Genomic DNA, 19813 nt, shown 5'->3' on the forward strand with positions numbered 1-19813 from the left:
CGCATGTCTCCGGGGCCCCAGCCCTGGGGTCATGCTGTGCTTGGTGTCCCCTGCCTTCCCCTTCTCAGAGCTGCTGCCCCTGCAGGTCCCAGGGTCCTTGTGGGTAGGGGCTGTTTCCCTCTGCCCTCCAGCTGAGGAGGGGCCTGTCCAGCTCCAACCTGCCTTGTCCAGGCTCCTCTGCTAGCTCCTCTGTGCCTCTGCCTGGGACTGGAGCACCCCCCTGTTCCACCCAGCCTGGAGTTTAAGGCTCGGGGGGGGACTCCTGGAAAGTGCCTGTGGCCCATCCCTGCTGCTCCACGTTCACGTGCCACCCACCAGCCCCGTGGGGAGAGGGACGCCAGCCCACACTGCAGAGCTGGGACCACCAAGGCTGGCGTCCCTCTCCCCTCTTGCCCTGCTCCGTGCCCGGCTGGCCCCTCCCCCCCTTCTCCCCCCCTTCTCCCCCCCCCCCCGCCCCGCGCAAGTCGCAATGAAACCCTTGTTCTTTTAACACACACACCCCCCTCTTCCACGGGCAGGGGCCCATTCCTCTCTGGCCCGGCCCGACCCCGCGCTGGCCGCGGGAGGCGGCGGTGGGGTCCCCGCGGGGAGGGGGTCGCTGCCGCCGTGACCGCGGGCAATAAACTCGTGGTGTTTGTCACCCGGCTCGGATCGGCTCGGATCGGCGGGGGCGGGGCACCGGGCGGGGCGGGGCACCGGGCGGGGGAGGAGCTTGTCTTGCACCGCCCTTTCCCGCGTCACGTGCCGCCGCCCGTGGCGGCTTCGGCGCCCTCGTCACGCGGGCGGGGCCGGAGCGGCGGCGGCGGGATGGAGGAGGAGGGCGGCTACGGTCAGTGCGGGGCCGCGGCGGTCGCGGGGGGGTCCCGGCGGGGATGGGGCCGGGCCGGGGGGAGCGCCCAGCGAGGGGGGGGGGGGGGGGGGGGGCTCTGGGACCCCTACCTGGGCCGGGCCGCGGTGGGGCGAAGGGCCGGGGCGGGTCCCGCGTGCCGGGCACGCAGCCGGTGGGGGCCGGGGCGAGGGGCCGGGGCGGTCCGTGATCCGCTGGGGGGGGGGGGGGTCCCCGGTGGGGCGGGGGCGGCTCTCCCGGGCGGGAGGGAGCGTTTGGACCGGGCCGCTCCCAGGCGGAAGACCGGGGTCGGCGGTTCGGGGGTCGGGCGGGGTTTCGGCGGCGGCGGGACCCGCGCCCGCAGGTGACAGAGCGGCTGCTCGCCCACGCGTGGTCGCGGCCTTGGCGGCATCGGCCGGGTGGGGCCGAGGGGGCGGTGGAGGAAGCGGCGGGAGGAAACCGGCAGCCGGTGCCCACAGCCAGCGCGGGGAGCGGGGCCCGCGGGGCGAGCTGACGGGGGCTGGTTCCCCCCCTGCACCCCCCCGGCGCTCCCCCTTCGCCGGCCTCGTCCTTTCTCGGGGCTCAGCCCCAGCGGCTCCGCACAGCCGGCGCCGCGCTGCTTTGGTGCCACAGCTCGCGAGCTGCCTGCAGTGTCAGTGCTGCCAGACCACGAACCTGCTGCCTGCAGCGTCAGTGCTGCCAGACCGTGAACCTGCTGCCTGCACGCCTTCCCTCCGCCGCTCACACTTTGTATTCAGCTGCTGCCTCTGAGCACCGAGTTCAGGCTCCATAGATCTGCAGGGCAGGCTTGCGTCGATGGCGTCCGTTGAATGGCTCACAAACCACCCCGGCTCGGGAGCACGCCTGCCTGGCATGGGAGTGCCCGGTGTGTGCCCAGGGCCCGCTCCCAGGGTGGGCCAAGTGGGGTTAGGCAGCTCGGGGGCTACAGGTCCCCCCTCCTGTGCATGTGCAGATTGCTTCCCTGCTTTTCTCCATGCTCTGTGTCTGCAGAGCATTCCCTCCTGGTGCCGAGGAGCTGGACCAGGCAGGAAGGCACTGCCTGTGCCTCAGCCCTCTGAGGCGGGTTCCTGTGGGTCAGCAGGTGGGTTTTCCTTGAGTGAGGACTTTGCTGAGGGGGAGGCTTGAGTCTGGGTGAGATCTGAAACCAAGGTCCCAATGCTGTGAGCTGCGCTGGTGACCATTCTTCCCAGGAGCTGAGATCACCCAGGCACTGCCGGTACTGGAGAGGACGCTGCTGCTGGCAGTGCTGGTTCACAGGCTGGCTTCCTGCATGCCGCAGTTGTGCAACGCAGCTGATTAGGAGGCTGCTGTTCTACCCCAGAAGTGACTGTGCTCAGCAGTGGGGAGTTTACTGTGTGAGATAAGGAGCGAGTGCCCAGCCCCACTGGTGCGCAGCCAGGCATAGGCGTTGTGGATGCAGCCCATTAGCAGGAGAGCGCTGCAGGGAGCGATTCTGTGAGCAACCTCTTTACCGCTTCCTGGAATCGCCTGGAAGACGTCCCGGGTCGTCTTGTCAGCATCAGAAATTGCTTGCTTACCGTGCCATGGGGGCCGCAGGGCAGAGCACAAGATGGGTGGCAGAGCCACCTCCAAATCCCCGCCGCTGTCCCTGTTGCAGGGGCATCGCAATCTGCAGCTGTCCTGAAGCTCTTGAGCTCTGTTGGTTTTGCAGAGGATGGTCTGCCGAGGCCTCAGCGTGGTGGGAGCCTGACGGGGAGGCTCTTGCTGGTGAGATTGTGCTGACGCCAGTGTCTGCCCCACAATACGCGGCCCCTCTCCAGCCGTCTGCCTCAGCAGAGAGCAAATCCTGCGGCGAGCAGCTGGCGGCACAGTTGCGGGCTCCCCCCGCTCCTGCCAGGGCACGGGGCTGCGCTCCCACCCCCTTCCCAGCATCTCCTGGTGGGGACGGCGGTGAGACCAAACCCATCCCCAGACCGGAGCTGACCGAGTGTGGCAGTGCGGGAGCGAACGCCTCTGGATGATGGGGCGGCAGTGTCGTGGCGGGGAACCGGCCTGGCTGCTCCTGCCCTGCTGAGCTGCAGCACTGGTGAGCAGCTGCAGGGAGCACAATCCCTTCCCGGCACTGTGTCCTGAGCTGAGCCCCATCTCGGCTCAGGCCCGGCCCCGGGGTGAGGGGGATTGGGCAGCACTGGTAATCCTACTGCACCCGAGGGATTACTGCTCCCTCTGGCCCAGGGGATTAAGGGATTTCTCTAAGCGGGGTTGATGCAGCCTCCCGCAAAGCAGCTTGTGCTTGCGGGGGGGGGGGCCTTGCTGTCTGGGGCAGGATGGCTGGTGTCAGGAGGTGGGGTGGGCTCTGCGAGGTGCGGGAGATCCTCAAAGGAGGGTGGGCTGTCAGGTCCTCCAGCAGGCTGTGGGGGTCCCTACCCAGGGGGATCCCCGCCCTCTCCTCACTGCCAGCCCGCATAGCCCTGTTTTGCCAGCAGGCCCCTTGGCGCGGGCTCAGCTGTTTTGGAGGCAGCCCAGGACCACGGCATGCACCTCTGCACTGAGGGGACTCGGGCCGGGGCGGGGGGATTCTGCCAGGGGAGCTGCCAGCAAGGCACCAGCCCCTTCCCTGGCATGGTGCAGGGGTGAGCTGGGGCGAGTTGCTGGGCCTGGCTGGGGGAGCAGCTCTTCCGCAGAGCTCTGGGACTCCCAGGTCGAAGACATGGGGACAGTGCAGGGATGGCACCGGACTTGGAGAGCAGAGCCAGCGGCCGGGGCCAGCAGGGCTCAGGCAGCGTGGCGTTGGTCAGGGGCAATTAGCCAGCTCCTCTCCCGAGATGTTTGGGAGCAGAGAACGACGTGCCACGTTGCTGACGCTCAGCAATTACACGTCAGGGACGCAGCAGGGCCTGTGTGTTCCTAAGTGAGCGTTTTGGCCATCGCAGTGGGGTTGGGGTCAGATGTTTCTGCTCTGGGCCTCAGGGAGGGGGGAGGCTGGCAGGGGAAGCTGCTCTCCGGGGCCCCACTTTCCGGCAGGCGGAGGATCGGGGCCCAGAGCCATGGTTAACATAACCCCGGGGTGTTTGTAAACACCCCGCCTTGCCCAGGCAGGGTGTGAGGATTGAGCTGGGCGTCTGGGTTGCTCAGCGTGGGAGATGCCGCCTGGCCCTGTTTCAAGCCGGCTGGAGCACCCATGGGTGCCCTTGCCTCACGGGGGTTTTTCCAGATGCCAGTCCAGGCCCTGGGCTGCTGCTTGCCACACCATGTGCCTGGCTCAGCCCCGCCATCCCCCTGGCTCCTCTCACCTTTTGCCTCCTAGCGATGTGGCAACCACAGCTTCGGCCTCTGGGAAAGGGGAAGTGGTGCTGAAACCAGAAGGTTGGTCACGTCAGTGGCGAGTGCCTGGGTGCCCTCGCAGCCCTGGGAGCTGCTCTTCTCTGCCTTTCCTCCCGTCTGCAGCCATACTGCTTCTGGGACCCGGGGTCCCCTCCTGCCCGACACCCTCCTGCCTGCGAGGGTGGCTTCCTCCCAGGGTGCCCTTCCCCACTGCCTGCCCCATCAGGGCTCCTGCCTGCCCGGCTTGGGTTTCTCCTTGCTCAGCGCGTCCCAGCGCTTGCCGGCGCAGGCGAGTGGAGCCAGCAGCCGGGCTGTCCGCAGGACGCTGCCTCGTGCCCCGACAGGTTCTGGGGTTTGTTACTCATGGCCATGCCCTGCGTTCGGGGATCGCTTCTGCTCTGAGGGAAAGAGCTGTCGGTCCGGTTTGGGTTTGCTTGGCGCCTGTGGGGCTGGGGGGATGCAGGTGCGGTGAGGCTGGGGGGTAGAAGGGCTGCACCTTCCCCCCAGCTCCACAGCTGGCCCTGAGGCCAGGATCCTGGGGCAGGACCTCCTCCCCGGTTCCTGCTGCAGGAGCCCCCCGCACCCCAGGACCACCGCAGAGCGGGAGGCACCTCCGTTGCCGCCGGGGCATGCCTGGAGCTCAGCCGTCTGACCGGCGTCACCGGGGGACTGGCAGAAGGCGCAGCGGGCCTGCCCGTGCACAGCACGTGGGGCAGGCTGAGCCTGTCGGACCTGTGCTGGGATCAGCGCCCGGGCCCTGCGCCCCATGAGCGGGGGCCGTGGCAGCACCCTCCGCTCCCCACGCCTCGCCAGAACCGCGTTGTCTTTTGGTGCACCTTCCTTTATGCAGTGCTGGTTGCTACGCGACCGCCGGCTCCCGATGCTTAATGCTCTAATACGGAGGGATAAAACCGCTCTAAAAATACCCCGCTGCCAGCCCCCCGCGGGGGTAAGGGGGCTGTCAGGGGGGCAGGCGGCCTGGGGCGGGGGGGCTGCCGGGGAGTTCCCAAACTCCTCGTCCTCTAAGTGGCTTTGAGCCGCCGGCCGGAGCATCAGGAGCGGAGCAGGCTGGTGTGCAGGCAGGGAGCGGCGAGGATTGGCTGGGGCTGGCGCGTGGGCTCCTGCAGCTGGAGCTCCCCTGCCAGAGCCGCCTTCCCCGGCTCCAGCCAGAGTGGGGACTCCTCCGGCTCCCCTGCCTGCACCCTGCCCGCGGGTCCCGGCACCGGGGAGCCTGCTGCTCAGCCACACAGCACCTGCCGGGCCTCTGCCTGCTCTCGCCTGCCCCGTCGGAGCTGGCGGTGTCCTGCACGGGCCTCCGCAGCATGGGGACGGTCAGCGAGCTCTGTGCCTCCAGTTTCCAGGCCTTCCTCTGCCCCTCGGTGGCTGCCAAGGCAGGTAGGCGCTTCGTGCCCTCCCCTCTGCTCGCCGCGGGGTCCCTGTCCCCCTGGCAGACGTGGCGGTGCCCACGGATCGGGCTCCATATGGCTTCTGCTGACAGCGGCACAGAGTCCTTGCCGTCTCGCTGCCTCCTTCCCCTGTGCACCGCTGGCCTCCCCAGGCTTGGGCCTCTGCAAGTGCTGAGCCCTGGCAGGACGGCTGGGCACCGGGCTGCCTCATGTGGCATTGCCCCGCACCGGTGCCGGGTGCCACGCTGGGATGGGGGGTGCTCAGGAGCCGGTGGTGGTGACCAGGAGGATGCACACAGCTCGGTGCGGCGGTGGCAGGTCCTGCCCTAGCCCCTCGCCCCCCTGCGCTGCCCTGGGTGACGTGTAAGCGCTCGGCCGCCCTTACTGCTGCAAGTGCGTGTAGCTGCAAGGGCAGCTCGGGGTGGCACTTTCCAAACCAAAATCTGTGCAGGAAAGCCCAGTGCCTGCTGCGTTGGGGATGCTATCGAGGGCTGGCCGCCTGCGTGAGCTGCTGCTGTCTGTGGGTTCCTGCCCGAGCGTGGGACTGGGAGTGGCTGTGTGGTGGGGCATGGGGCTGCGAGACCACCTCCAGCCAGCCTTGCGCCCTGCTGGCAGCTGAGGCCGAGCAGGAGCAGGCTCTGCTCCTCCTGAGGCCCAGCACAGTGAATGGTGCAGAGAGCAAGCAAGGTGCCTGCCGGGCTGCGCTCCCAGCACCTGCATAGTGCTTGGTGCGTGCGGACGTGGCCAAGCTGGCGCTTGCCCAGCCGCACCGTGGGCTGGGGGTCCACGCACAGGGAGTGTGGGAGCCTGGAGCCGCCGACGAGCGAGGCGACAGCTGTGGACGTGGGTTCCCTGCCGGGCTCTGGGCAGAAGAAGCGGGGGTGACGGACAGGGCTGCGCAAAAGCGGGATGAGGGCCTTGGCCGGCTGCAGGCGTGGGGTCCGGCCACCTGGGAGGGTCTTTCCTGGAGCCGCCTGTCCCCAAACCCTTCTCCTGACGCACCTCGGCTGTCGGTGGGGAAGGATGGGGCTGACGCAACCCAGGATGCGCGCGCGGCGCGGTGAAAACAGGATGTGGTGTGCCGAGACGGGCAGGAAGTTTCTGGGGCCCCCGTGGGCCCCCCAGCCGTGGGGCATGGCAGGAGCGGGCAGTGGCACCCTGCAGCAGAGCCCAGCAACAGCCGCTGGCAGCACCCTGGGCTCGGTCCCATGGTCTGCCTAAACCTGGTGCCTTTGCCCCTCTGGTGTGGCCTGGCGCAGGCGCGACATGGGCCGACGGGAGGGCTGGCTAGCGCGGCAGCGCAGCTGTGGGCCGAAGGACCAACGTGAGGCTTCTGAAGCCTTTCCTCCCCTTTCTCTGTAGCCGGCGTTCTGGGTGCTGTTTCTCCATCTCGCACTGCCGAGCAGGATTTAGCTGAGTCAAGACGGCCGAGGCTCACGCGGCCTCTCCAGGCAGCTGACAGCGGGATGGGGACGTGCCGGGGGTTCGCTCCCACTGCAGGCATGGCCCCGCAGGCCCCAGACTCTGCCGCACAGTGGTCCTGGACGGAGTGGTGTGGTCCGTATAGGCACCCTGGAGCAAGGGGGCAAGACAGTGGGGAGCAACCTCCTGTAGGGGCCAGCATCGCTCCTGGCCCTGCTCCCAGTCCCAGTTCTGGTCCCATCCGGCCGTGTGAGCTGCAGTGGGGTCTGCAGAGGGCAGCAGGCACCGGTGGTCCCCACAGCTCTCCCGGTCCTGTCCGGTGCTCCGTCCTTACAGCCTGGACGGGACCTGGACCTGCAGCGAGGGCTCTGGTGGAGCCGAGGGGGAGCTGCAGGGCAGGGCGGGTGTCTTCTGGGGTGGGGGGCCCCAGCTGGTGGAGGGGAGGGGACCCCGGCATTGCTGCTCGAGGTGTGCCGGGTCGAGTGTCCTGGCAGCCCCGAAGGAAGGAAGGGCTGGGCCAGCCCCCAGTGCTTGCCTGGCTGGGACCCCAACACATCACGTGCCCTGACCCCAAGGCCGTAGGAGCGGGGAGCAGGGCCCTGGCTGACCCATTTCCCCACCCAGCCGGGAGCAGAGGAGTTAAGGCGCTGGCAGCCCAGGCTGGTCGTGGCAGGAACAGGGTGTTGCTGGTGCTGGCTCCTGGCAAGGCCAGGCCGGGATGTGTGACGCCCGGGCGGCTGCGGAGCTCATTGGCCCGGCACAGCCCTGACTCACCCCAGGAAGCACCGGGGTGGGCAGGTGTCCGCGCCCCAAAACAGCAGCACCTCTCCGGAGCAGCACGGGCACAGCGGACGGAGCCGGTGGAGACAGCCTGCTAGGATGGTGCTCAGGGCGGAGGGCAGCGGTGAGCTCGGCCGGGGGCACGGGGAGGCTGGTGGGGCCGGGGCGAGGGGGAGGCAGGCGGGTGGTTCCACGCCTGCCCCGTTCCTGTGCCACCAGCCCTGTCCGCTTGTCTCAGGGCGGCGGGGAAGGAAGGAGCACAGGGGGTGAGCGTGGACTCTGTGTGTCACGGGGGGCTTTGCTTTGGGCATGGTGGGAGAGGGGGGGATGTGCTGCTGTTGCTGCTCCCAGCTGCCGCAGGCCCCAGCAGCCCTGGAGCCTGAGACAGATGCACAAATCCTGCCCGTGCCCCTTGCTGCCCTCCTCCTGCCACTGGTGTGCAGGGTCCTCAGGCTTGGCTGTCGGCAGTAGAAGCCGTGGGAGCCCCCGGGCCCCCCTGCGCTGGGGCCTCATGCTGGCGGGGAGCAGGCGCCAGCGCTGGGATCCCGCAGTCCCAGGGGTCACTGTGCCCCAACTCCCGTGCCGGGCTGAAGCCAAGACAGCAAGCGCCTGCTCCAGCCTCCCCTTCCCTGCAGCACTGCTCTGCCCGTGGCGAGGCTCGCCAGCCTCTCGGGAGCCATTTGGGCTCTGCTCGGCGCTTCAGGGCGGGTGCTGTGCAGAGTGCTGGGGAAGGGTTAACGCCCTCTTCCTTCCCCAGAAAAGCTCTTGCGTCTGGGGTTTCTCTTCCTCTGGCTGCTGCTGACATGGCTGGGCCAGTGTCACGAGTGCTCGCCCTCCGCTGTAGCAGCACAGGTGGGGAGGGACCTTTCTGGGCTCTGGTACAGACCCGCCGGCCCCCTTTGCCCTGCAGCATCTCATCCTCTGCTGCCCCTGCCCTGGGGCCTGCCGAGACCCCTGCCCGCTCGCTGGTGGGCAGGGGGAGGCAGCGCTGCTCCTGCCGGGGTTTGCTTTGCTAGCTCCAGCCTTCGGCCAGCTCACCACTGGGCAGGTCCAACCCTGGCACCGAATTTCACCTCCCCTGCGGCTGGGCGGGAGGGTCCTGCGGCGTACGCTGCAGCCCAGGGATTTAGAGGTTTTGGTGTCTGGCAACAGGCGTGTGATGCAGTTCGGCCCTCCCGCAGCAAGCCTGGGCTTGCCGGGCACCCTGGGCGCCAGGCAGGAGGGGCCGAGTGCCTGCGGGAACGGCACTGGGGTGCGCAAAAGGTGCTTGGATGTATCGATAAGGCAAGGCCTCTGGTATTTTTAAGTTTAAATAACTTTTAACTTGGTGCCACGAGCCAGGTTGTCTGGTTCATACTTCCTGGTGTCGGAGACTGAAAATATTGGGAAGTGTTGCTGTCGCATCTGGAGGGATGGTGTTGCAAGCCGTGGCTGTCTCTAACCTTGGCAGTGGGGGATTTTTGCGAAGGAGGAAGCTCGTCAGAAAGCCCGAGCGGAGCCAGGGAAGTGCTGAGTTCAGAGATTCGGTTTGCGTGGTCGCAGTCACCCCAGGGGCAGATGCGGCTCCCACGGAGGAGGCGGCAGCTCAGGGAGAAACGATGCGCAGTTGAGGACGGTGCTGGTCCGAAGGCACGTGGCGTCCCTGGGCGCTGGTACAGGGCGGGCGGCCGTGCTGGGGACGTTCTGGGTGAGTCCAGGCTGGCGGCAGCGGTGGCCTGGAGACCACAGCCATGGTGGCACGTGGGGCCTCGGCAAAACGGAGCGGTAATGTTTGGGGACGGAGAGGGCGGTGGCAGCCCTGCCAGGCGCCTGTCCCCAACACCCCCGGGCAGGAGGTGGGAGGTAGCGCAAGGGCCGAGCCGGCGGGTGCTGCTGCCACCTCCCTCGGGGACGGCGCTCTGGAGGAATGGTGCTTTGGTGTTCTTGCGGGTGACCGTGGTGTGGTGTGCGAGGGACACACTGGCAGAGGCGGGAGGTGCGGGCAGTAGACGAGGGCCGGGAGTGCTGTTGGAGGAGTGGGTGACCTTGACGATGGGAGAGAACAGGATTGGGATGCCGTGTCACTGCAGAGCGGAAGGTCACGCGCCAGGGAGCACTGGGAATGTCCTGGGAGCTGTGGGTCTCAGGAGCAATGGGGGGTGTGCAGCAGCCCTGGGCTTGAGCCTCAGGGATGATGTTGGGGAGGGGGAGCCTGGCTCCTGCATATGACAGGGAGGTGTAGATGTCACGGCACACAGTGAGGTTAGTCCAGAAGATGTGCCAGCTCTGGGCCCTGGCTTGGAAGGACGGATCCAGGGCAGAGGGGGCTGCAAGGGCGGCCAGGAGCTGTTTTTCTGTGGCAGAGCAACCCACGGGGCTCCAGGTCCATGTGGACCCCGGTGCCACGGGGCACAACACAATCGGCCAGCCACAGCAGGGACCAGGACAGGCACTGACACTGGCCCAGCTGGGGCAGAGTGGAGTTAAATGGGACTTGGCGGGGTGGCAGGGCCAGGGCCTGGAGGAGGAGCGCTGGAGCCGGTCCAGGGGCCGCGCTGGTCCTCACTGCCCAGCCACCTCGGGCTGAATCAGCAGGAACCGGCGGTGCCCGGCTCCCCCGCTGCAGCCGCTGCCACTGCCCAGTGGGGCGATGCCCTGGCCCTCGCATTCCTCGCGTGCCGTTGGTGGCACTTGGCCGCTGCACGGGGCTGGGGACACCACTCGCCAGCCCAGCTCCTCCGGGCACCCGGCAGCTCCACATCCCAGCTCCTGAGAGGCCCCAGGCTGCTGGTCGGGAGCAGAGGTTGCGCCCGGAGCCTGGCGGGGATGATTCCCACAGCCACGCGTGCTGACCTGACCGTGTCTCTGCTCAGTGCCCAGTGACCTGACCCCGGAGGAGTGCCAGGAGCTGGAGAACATCCGCCGCCGCAAGCAGGAGCTGCTGGCTGACATACAGGTGTGATGCTGAGGACCACCGCCCGCGCGCACAATCCCCCTGTCTCGGGCATGGCAGCCTCTTGCTCGGGGTCGTCCCCTGGGAGACGGGGACAATCTCCCTGCCTGTGTCACTGGGCAGGGTCCCTGCAGCCTCATCCAGGGTCCCTCGCCCTGCTGCTGGGAAAGGGGAGGGTGGCCCCGGTGAGGTGGGGAGGAGAGGCTGCCCTGGCCAGGGCTGTCCATAACAGCTGTGGGATCGGGGTACGGTGCCCCAGATCTGCAGAGCCCGTGCAGGAGCAGGCTTGGGCAGGGCTGTGGGTCAGGTTTGTGCTCCCGTCCCCTTTCCTTGCCAGCCACCTGGCTCCTCGCAGCCCGTGGAGGCTCTCTTGGACCTTCTGGGGTATAAAATTGGAGCTGCTGGAACCGCAGACCAGGGTGAGCTGGGCCCGCTGGGTAGATGCCAGCGGCTGCTGCAGGGAGCCCGTGATCTGCCACCCCACTGCCCGATGGTGCTGCCTCTGCGGGGCCCCAGGGCTGGGGAGAGGGTCCCAGTGGGGGACGTGGGCCCAGGCTGGCAGCTGCCCTGCCAGGCTGAGGCAGCCGCAGCTTTTCCTTGCCCCCCGCAGAGCTCTGGGCTGTGTTCCCCGCAGCCCAGGGCACCAGCATCTCCGTGCCAAGCACTCCCTGGCACGGGCAGGGACCATGTCTCTGGGCCAGGCCACTGCCCTGGCAAGCGAGTGCGAGGTCAGTGCTCATCTGGGACACTCGTCAGTCGTGTCCCCGATTAAGGCAGCAGAGGCTAATTACTGCCATATGCTGGGCATGATCTAAAGGGATTAGGGGGTAATATTGTTAACCTCTGAATCTCTTCCTTCCTGCACGCTTGGAGCATGGTGATGCTGCAGGGGGATTAGCAGCGGGGTGCAGCCAGCCCCCTCTGCGAGTGCCCCCACACTGGTTCAGCCCCCAGCAGCACTCGGGTTGGGAAGAAGGGAAGGAAGGAGGGACTGCCGGGGCCTCCTGGGGGAATGGCCCTGGGGCTGGCTCCTGCCTCCTCAAGCCCCAGTCCATGGGGATGCCCTGCCTGCTCTTGGAAGTGGGAAGGAAGGGCAGTCCTGGGCCCCAGCCTGCCATCAGGGCTGGGGGGGCTGGAGGCTTTGGGAGGGATGGAGGCAGCTCCTGTCTCAGTGTCCTCTCTCCCCTCAGCGGCTGAAAGATGAGATAGCAGAAGTGACGAATGAGATCGAGAACCTGGGGTCCACGGAGGAGAGGTAAGTCCTCTGCTGATGCGGCAGCCCAGGGTCTCCGCTGAGCCCCCTTCCCTGCAGCCAGGCCAGCCCTGAATGCCGGCTCACTTGCACCGTGTGGGAGCCGTGGGCAGCTGAGTGGTGCAGCACCCTGAGGGTGCTGGTGTGGGTGGCTTTCCCAGGCATTCTGAAATCCTTGGAGCGGTAGCAGGATCCCAGCCTGAACTGCTGCTCCAAAGGTCTGTTTTTCCAAGCCTCAGCCCCTCTGTCTGGCCACAGTGACTGTCGGACTTTGTTATTCTGAGCTGGCGCAGGCGGTGCCAGCCTGGGATTAGGGGGTCCCGGCAGCTGACAGGAGCTGACTCCCAGCGTCATTTCCAATCACCCACTGGGGCATGAAGGCTGTCACCCTCACGCCAGCCCCACTGGGGCCTGAAGGCTGCTCTCCCCAGAGCCCCACCGCACCCAGCTTGCCCTAGCCTCCCTCTATACAGAGGTGACCTGCGGGGATGCTGTACCCAGCACCCCTTCTGCATGGAGTGACCCTGTGGATGGGGTACGGCAGCTCCTCTTTGCTCTGGGGCCTGGCAGGCTGAGAGCAGCCCCATGCTGCTCTGCTGCAGAGCGGGGCAGAGACATGGAGCGGTGCACCAGCTTCACCCCGTGCAGGTTCAATGCAAGAGGCCTGGCCTGGTCAAAGTTGTTCGCCTCCTGTTCGGTCCAGGCTGACCCCTCCCCACAGTGCTCTGCCTGAGGGGCGAGGGGGTGGGCAGGAGGCAGGTCCCTCCTGGGCACTCAGAGCTGCTTTGTGCCTTGCAGGAAAAACATGCAGAGGAACAAGCAGGTGGCCATGGGCAGGAAGAAGTTCAACATGGATCCCAAGAAGGTACTGTGGGGTGGGCTGGGTGGGGAGTGGGGCAGCAGGCTCCTGGTGAGGCTGCATGGAGGGGGGCCTTCGCCAGCCTATCTGGGCTCTGTGACCTTGCAGTTGGGGTGCCTGGCTGCCCGCTGGGGCCGGGGCAGAGCCAGCACCCAGGGCAGGGGCTGAGGAGGCATCAGACAGGCTGGTGGGGTCAGCAGCAAGCCCCAGAGCAGCGCCTCTTGCACTGCTCCAGGGCATCCAGTTCCTGATCGAAAACGACCTGCTGAAGAACACGTGCGAGGATATTGCTCAGTTCCTTTACAAGGGAGAGGGCCTCAACAAGACAGCCATCGGTGACTACCTGGGTGAGAGGTACGCTGGCCTGCGGCAGCTCGCGTCTCCTGAGGATGCCCTGGGCTCTCACTGCCTCAGAGATGGGACACTGCAGTTCTTTGAGCTTACGGGGCAGCTGAGTGGGGTACATGGGGGCTGGGCACCCTGAGTGCCAGGGCCAGCTGGGGGGCTGTTTGATCCATGGCTGGCACTTGCAAGAGACCGGTGTGTGCAAACCAGCCCAGGACTCGAGTCGGGGTGTAGCTGCAGGTCTCCCCCGACAAATGAGCAGAGTCTGGAGTGGGGCAGGGAGAAGTAGGGCAGCTCGGCAGTCACAGGACTTGCTGATCATGCATCCCTCGTGCTCTGGCTTTGTTCCTGCAGGGACGAGTTCAACATCCAAGTCCTGCATGCCTTCGTGGAGCTGCATGAGTTCACTGACCTCAACCTCGTGCAGGCCCTGCGGTGAGCGAAGGGGGCCAGGAGCTGAGCCACGTCTCATCAGGGGAGACGGGTGGTGGGCTGGCAGGGGGCCGTAGCGATGTGAGTGTGTCCGGAGGGCGCGTGGAGCCCCCAAAGCAGTGCGATGCTTTGCTTTCCGCAGGCAGTTCCTGTGGAGCTTCCGGCTGCCCGGGGAGGCGCAGAAGATCGACCGGATGATGGAGGCCTTCGCCCAGCGGTACTGCCAGTGCAACCCTGGCGTCTTCCAGTCCACAGGTCAGTGCCTGCCCTGGCCCGCCTCCCTGGCCGTCCTGCCTCGCAGCTGACTTTTCCCTTTGTCCCTGTAGACACCTGCTACGTCCTCTCCTTCGCCGTCATCATGCTCAACACCAGCCTGCACAACCCCAATGTCAAGGACAAACCTACAGCGGAGCGCTTCATCGCCATGAACCGTGGCATTAACGATGGGGGAGACCTACCTGAGGAGCTGCTTCGGGTGAGGGATGGGACATGGAGGGACCGGGCCGGGGCTGTGGAGCTGGCCTGTCGCAGGGCTCCTGGGTGGAACAGAGCTGATGCTGCGTATCGTTGTACCAGAATCTCTATGAAAGCATCAAGAATGAACCCTTCAAAATCCCCGAGGATGATGGCAACGACCTGACCCACACCTTCTTCAACCCCGACCGTGAGGGCTGGCTGCTCAAGCTAGGTGAGTGCTGGCAGCCAGGCAGATGCGGCCTGGGGAGGGCAGGCTTTCCCCAGGGATGGAGCTGGGCCATGGGTGCGATGCCCCTGGGCTGCGCACCTGCCTGCTGGCCTGGCTTCTCCTAGTGTGGCCCTGTGGAGGGGCAAGAGGCTGCCAACAGGGGCACAGCCCCCATGCGGAAGGCATCCATACGTCCAGCAGCCCTCCATCTTCCCTGGGCTGGGCAGCAGGAGTGGACTCACAGTTGACGAGGCCCTGCGGTGCGGCTGGGTGGGCGTCCCAGGGGATTCTGCCTCTAGGTTGGGCAAGCCGCGGGGTGCAGAGCTGGTACTGGGGTCCGATGTCGGCACATGGAGACCGCGAGGCCCTTCTCGTCACCGAGTCACAGCAGGGTCTTGTCGGAGCAGGCCCCCGGGAGTGAGCGGCGAGCTGCCCCAGGCTGCGTGCGTCCCCCCTCTCCATGCCACAGACCGGTCCCTGCCTCACCTTCCCACAGCATTATCACCTCCGCATCCCGGCTCCACATGCAGGCAGCGTGCATGGCATCCCCGCTGCACAGCCCGGCTCTCGCGGCCGGCGAGCCCCCCCCCTGTGCCCTGGCTCCTGTGGCTTCTCCTCTCGGCAGCTCTGGGGAATCCTCTGCCCTGGTTAAGCGAGGGGGGACGGGGTGCTGGCAGGAGCGGGGTCTGGTGGGGGCCTTTCCCTGGGGCTCTTGCTGGGGTCGGGACTCTGTCCTCTCACCAGGGGGTGTTTCTGCCATATTGCCACCCCTCGGGATGGGAGAGGGGCTTTACCCGCCCCTGTGCCCTGACCGGTGCAGAGCCCGGCCCTGGGGCTGAGCAAGGGCCGTCTGCCCCCTGGCTCTGGGGCAGGGAGATGTGGGGGAGAGCCCCGAATTGCCTCTCCTGTCCCTGAGCAAGCCCGGCGCTCCGCTGGCAGAAGGGCCCCATGCACGGCAGGTTGGCACCTGCTGCCGTTGGGGCTGTTGGCGGCTGCGGGGGGGCAGAGAGGCGGCAGAGCAGCCGTGAGCCCCAGCCCGGCTGCCGCAGCTCAGCCCACTCATGGGGCAGGGAAGGGACCCCATGGGGAGGCCATGGGGCAGGGGGAACCAGCCGAGGAGATCTGTCCCGCAGAGCCACAGCGAGCCAGGGCAGGTTGGCCCCTGCGGCAGTGCCGCCGGCCCGGCCCCTCACGGCTTCCCTGCTACAGCCCTGCCCCACTGACCCACGCGGGGCGAGGGGGGTTCTTTGGGGTTTCCTCTTTTTTTTTTTTTTTTTTTTTTTTTTTTTCCTTTTTTTTAATTTTCTTTTCTCCCTCATTTGTATGTTTCCATGATTTTGGCTCTTCCTTTCCTTGCCCCCAACTCCAGGAGGTACGTACCCCTCTCCCCGCTCTGCTCACGCCGCTGGGGCTTCGTTTCCTTTTCGTTTTTAATTGCTGGTGATTAGTCTCATTGCTGCTGCTGCTAACCACCCGCACCACCCCGGGGACCTCGCCTGCTGAGGGGACAGCCCTGCTCCCGTCGCTGCCAGGGCAGGGATGTGGGGTACCGGCCTGACCGATGCCGAACGCTCCCCCAGGCCTGCCAGCCTCCTCCGCTGCCCTGGTGCACCCCACAGCCCAGGGACGGACGAGGCCACGGCCGCTCCTCCTTGCCCAGCCGCCGGTGGGGGCCACCCGCCTGTCCGTGCTTCGCCGTGTCTGCAGGCAGCTTGGCCCGGCTGCAGCGGGTCTTTGCCTACGGTGCCACGAGGGATGGGGACGGGTTTGAGGTGTCCTCAGGAAGGGCCCCAGCCTGTGTTCGGGGGGGGTCAGGGGTGCTGAGTGCCCCAGAGCTGGATGGGAGCAGGCAGGAGCTGTCTACGTGATGCCCTGTGCCACGCTGGGGGTTTGCGGCAGTCCCGGTGCTGGGTGCTGGCACTGCCCTGGCTCCACCACCTGCAGCCCTGGGGAACACTGGTGCTCCCCCTGGGCCTGCACTGGCCCTCGGTCCCGTACGGCTCTGGAGACCCTGCCCGACCCCATGGAGCCCAGCACCCCTGCGGGCCCTAAAGCCCGGGATCCTCCTGCGCTCCCCGTCCCCTGACACGTGGCCTCTTGCTACCCGCAGCCCCAGGAGAAGAGGTGGCTCTGGGAAGGACCAGGGGCTGGAGAGGGTCAAGCCCCAGGTTTTGGGGTGGGGTGGGCTTGGCTGGAGGGAAGGCAGAGGGGCTTTTTCTAGGAAGCGCTGGCCCCAGCCTGGACTGGGATAGGGACTGGGGTGGGCGGCCAGCTGGCATGGGGGAGCAGGGAGGCATGGGGCCTTCCTGGCAGGGTGGAGGACATGAGCACGGCCCCCAGCACACACAGTGCCTTCTTGCATCCGTGCCGGACCCGGGCAGCACGGCCTGGGTGTTCGTCCCACGGTGGTGGCACATCTGGCACCACCACAATGGCCAGAGCACACCGGCGTGGCGGAGGGGGAGCTGAGCCCGGGGAGCGGCTTCTCCCTCTGTGGTGGCTGTTGTGAAACTCCCTCTGATCAAGTCCATGAGCCGTGGCCCTGGGCTCGTGCCTTGCTCTGGCACCAGGCTGCACTGGCCAGGATGCAGTGAGACCGTGGTCAGTGTGAACAGAAAGTCCCCGCGTTCCCCCAAGAGCTGCCTGGCTGCAGTGTCCTCTGGCCACTCCGAATCAGTGTTTTGGGTGGGAATGGGTGCAGCGCTCCTGGCCCGGCACCCCACCACCTTCCACCTCCATCCTCATCCATCTGCTTTCCGCTCCTGCTCGTGCCCTGCCCGGCGTGGTGTGTGCTGCCTGCTGCTGCTGTGCCCGGTGCCCGCCGGGCTGCCTGGCTCTGCTTGCGCCCCGGCGCCCGGTGCTTGTCTGTGTGTGTCTGCGTGGGCTCCAGCTCTGCCGTAGCCTCCGTGTGCCGCGAGCCTCCAGGCGCGTGCCCCGGCCGCGCTCCGCCGGGGCTGCGCCCAACCTGCTCCTCTCTGCTCCCAGGAGGCAGGGTGAAGACGTGGAAGCGACGCTGGTTCATCCTGACCGACAACTGCCTTTACTACTTCGAGTACACGACGGTCAGTGAGCTTTGCTTGGGGTGTGCTGGGCTGGGGCAGGGAGGGGGGCTGGATTTGCCCCAGCGCTCTCCTGCCTGCGTGGCACGGACCAGGCGCAGCATCCCAGCCAGCGTGGGGCTGGCCGCTCGCCTCCTGCCGTGCTGGGGTGCCGGTGGCTGTAGGGGTGCAGGATGCGGCCCTCTGGCCCGGCAGCACTAGATGCCTGTGCAGAGGGGTGTTGGGGAGAGGGGTGTTTGCAGCATCCAGCCCTGCCCGGGGCACACAGGTGGGGTTTGGCGGTGTCCAACCTGCAGCTAAAGCCTCTGCTTGGCCCCACCAGGATAAAGAGCCCCGTGGCATCATCCCGCTGGAGAACCTGAGCATCCGTGAGGTGGAGGACTCGAAGAAGCCCGTAAGTGCCACGGCAGGTTCCCCCAGGGCTGGAGGGGCAGCCCTTGTGCTTTGGTTGGGGCAGGGAAAGGCAGGAGGTGCAGCAGCCCCCCAGGGATGCCCCCGGGAGAGGCAGGAGGGCCCTGCAGTTGTCACCTCCACCCATCATGGCAGCTGGGTGCAGACACTGTGGTGTCCAGGGCTGGTAGCAGGGCATGCCTGGGGGCCACGGGGTGACAATCACAGCATGTCCATCCCTCTGTGCTGCATTGGGGGTGGCTGTGCTAGGGGACCACCTGCAGCCCTGGTGCTCTGCCTCGTCCCTCCCAGCCTGGGGTCCCCTTTGGAAGTGGGGGCTGCCTCTGAACGGTCTCCTCCCTCCCAGAATTGCTTTGAGCTCTACATCCCCGACAACAAGGACCAGGTCATCAAGGCCTGCAAGACGGAGGCGGACGGGCGAGTGGTGGAGGGGAACCACACGGTGTATCGCATCTCCGCCCCCACACCCGAGGAGAAGGAGGAATGGATCAAGTGCATCAAGTGAGTGCTTGGAGGAGCAGGCGGCAGGGCGCTGGGCAGGGGCACAGCAGGGACCTGTCTGCTGTGCTTGAGGGTGGGCAGTGCTTCCCGGGGCACCCTGCAAGGTTGGGGGGGAGCAAAGGGACCTGCCTGAGGCCCTGAGAGGCAGGACAGACCCAGTTTTTGCCTGGCTGTGTAGCTAACTGGAGCCCTCGTTCCCTCTGCCAGGGCAGCGATCAGTCGGGACCCTTTCTACGAGATGCTGGCTGCCAGGAAGAAGAAGGTCTCCTCCACCAAGAGACACTAGCAGCCTCCGCTGGCCCTGCGAGGCTGGCATGCCCCCGGCAGCCTGAGCGTCTCCCCTCCCCGGAGGGCTGCGGGGCTGGGGCTGCACTGCAGCCTGGCCCTCGGGGGGCCCAGGACCCAGCTTCAGCTTCGCAGTTTCTTTACTGTGGGGAGGAGGAGGGGGCACAGGCATCTCGGTGGCTCCGGCCCCCCCATCACTGCCTCATTTCCAGGAAAGCATCTTCACGGGCTGGAGCTGGGATGCCAACACCCCTGCGTTGCAGGGAGCCCCATCCTGCCCCGGGCTCGGCTGCAGGATGGGGAGTGCTGCATGTGTGTACTGTCCTCCCCTCCCGCCTCGGCCAGCCGGGGCACCACGGGCACCCTCCCTGCTCCCGATCCTCCCAGCAAGCATGCAGCCGCACATGCCACTGGGTCCCCCCAGCAGCCGTGTCCTGAAGCACTTCAGGTGTCCCATCGGGAAGGCGAACGGCTGCTGGTTAGCAGCTGGCGGTTTTGGGGTGCTGCAGGTGCCGGGGTGAAGGGTGGCAGCCCCAGGGCAGCTGGGGGGGGGCCCTGCGGAGGCATGACTTCTGGCCCTCGTTGTAGCGGGCCTGGGTCTGCCCTGGGCTTCCCCATGCTGCTGCCTTGGAGCCTCCCAGCTGTCGCCTGCACCAGGGATGGTCCCTGCGGGCGCAGGGACGGCTGCAGGGCTGGGAGTTGTCACCGTCAACGGTGTGCAGTGGTGCCACATGGGGCACAGACATGTCCCTGCCCAGCCGTGGGGTGCCGGAGCTCAAATGAGAGCCCCTGTCCAGCAGCACCGGCTGGCATTGCCCCCCAGCGTGTCCTTGCAGCACAATCCCCTCGGTGAGGGGCAGGGGAGGCTGTGCCAGGAGTGACTGTAATCTCCTCGAGCACAAGCCCTTGCTCTGGAGCGGGTGGTGAGAATGTCCCCGGAGCCTGCACCAGGGATGGCTGCTGTCAGGGGGGTCCAGGCAGGCCAGGGGCTGCAGCCCCCCTGCCTCTGCCTTGCAAACGCCCGTGTCTTGTCCTGTTCCCCCGGCCACTGTGCACGGTCTGGAGAGAGGCACCTGGATCAGTATTAGTCTATTTATCAGAGGTGTAAATACTCCTGTATAGTTTTCTCCTTTTAGATTATTTTGTATGTTGGGTCGTTCTGTGCAGAGGCCTCTCTGGAGGGTGGGGGGTGGCAGGATTTTTTATTCTAACCTTTTTTTTTTTTTTTTTTTTTTTTTTTTTTTTTTTGCCACGGCCTTGTAAACTAGTGCTGAGGATCTGCAGCAAATAAACACTGAACCGCGCTCAGCCT

At 66.6% G+C, this 19813-nt stretch overlaps 1 protein-coding gene across 4 annotated transcripts; it reads left to right on the plus strand.

The window, feature by feature from the left end:
- The first annotated feature begins 514 nt into the window (after positions 1 to 514).
- On the plus strand, positions 515 to 19809 carry CYTH1 (cytohesin 1). Of its 4 annotated transcripts, none has more exons than XM_030013124.2 (13): positions 515 to 829; positions 10593 to 10675; positions 11863 to 11927; positions 12723 to 12789; positions 13019 to 13137; positions 13483 to 13563; positions 13703 to 13815; positions 13887 to 14035; positions 14137 to 14248; positions 17231 to 17307; positions 17627 to 17698; positions 18062 to 18216; positions 18424 to 19809. In XM_030013124.2, the coding sequence occupies exons 1-13, from the start codon at positions 808 to 810 to the stop codon at positions 18500 to 18502; spliced, it is 1194 nt and encodes a 397-aa protein (XP_029868984.1). In that variant the 5' UTR covers positions 515 to 807; the 3' UTR covers positions 18503 to 19809. The 4 variants fall into 4 exon arrangements, with proteins under 4 accessions (XP_029868984.1, XP_040979292.1, XP_040979293.1 ...); XM_041123358.1 differs by lacking the exon at positions 515 to 829 and adding an exon at positions 5347 to 5527; XM_041123359.1 differs by lacking the exon at positions 515 to 829 and adding an exon at positions 7607 to 7864.
- The last annotated feature ends 4 nt before the right edge of the window (positions 19810 to 19813 follow it).

Source organism: Aquila chrysaetos, chromosome 5, assembly GCF_900496995.4.
Source record: "Aquila chrysaetos chrysaetos chromosome 5, bAquChr1.4, whole genome shotgun sequence".
Taxonomy (NCBI): Eukaryota; Metazoa; Chordata; class Aves; order Accipitriformes; family Accipitridae; genus Aquila; species Aquila chrysaetos.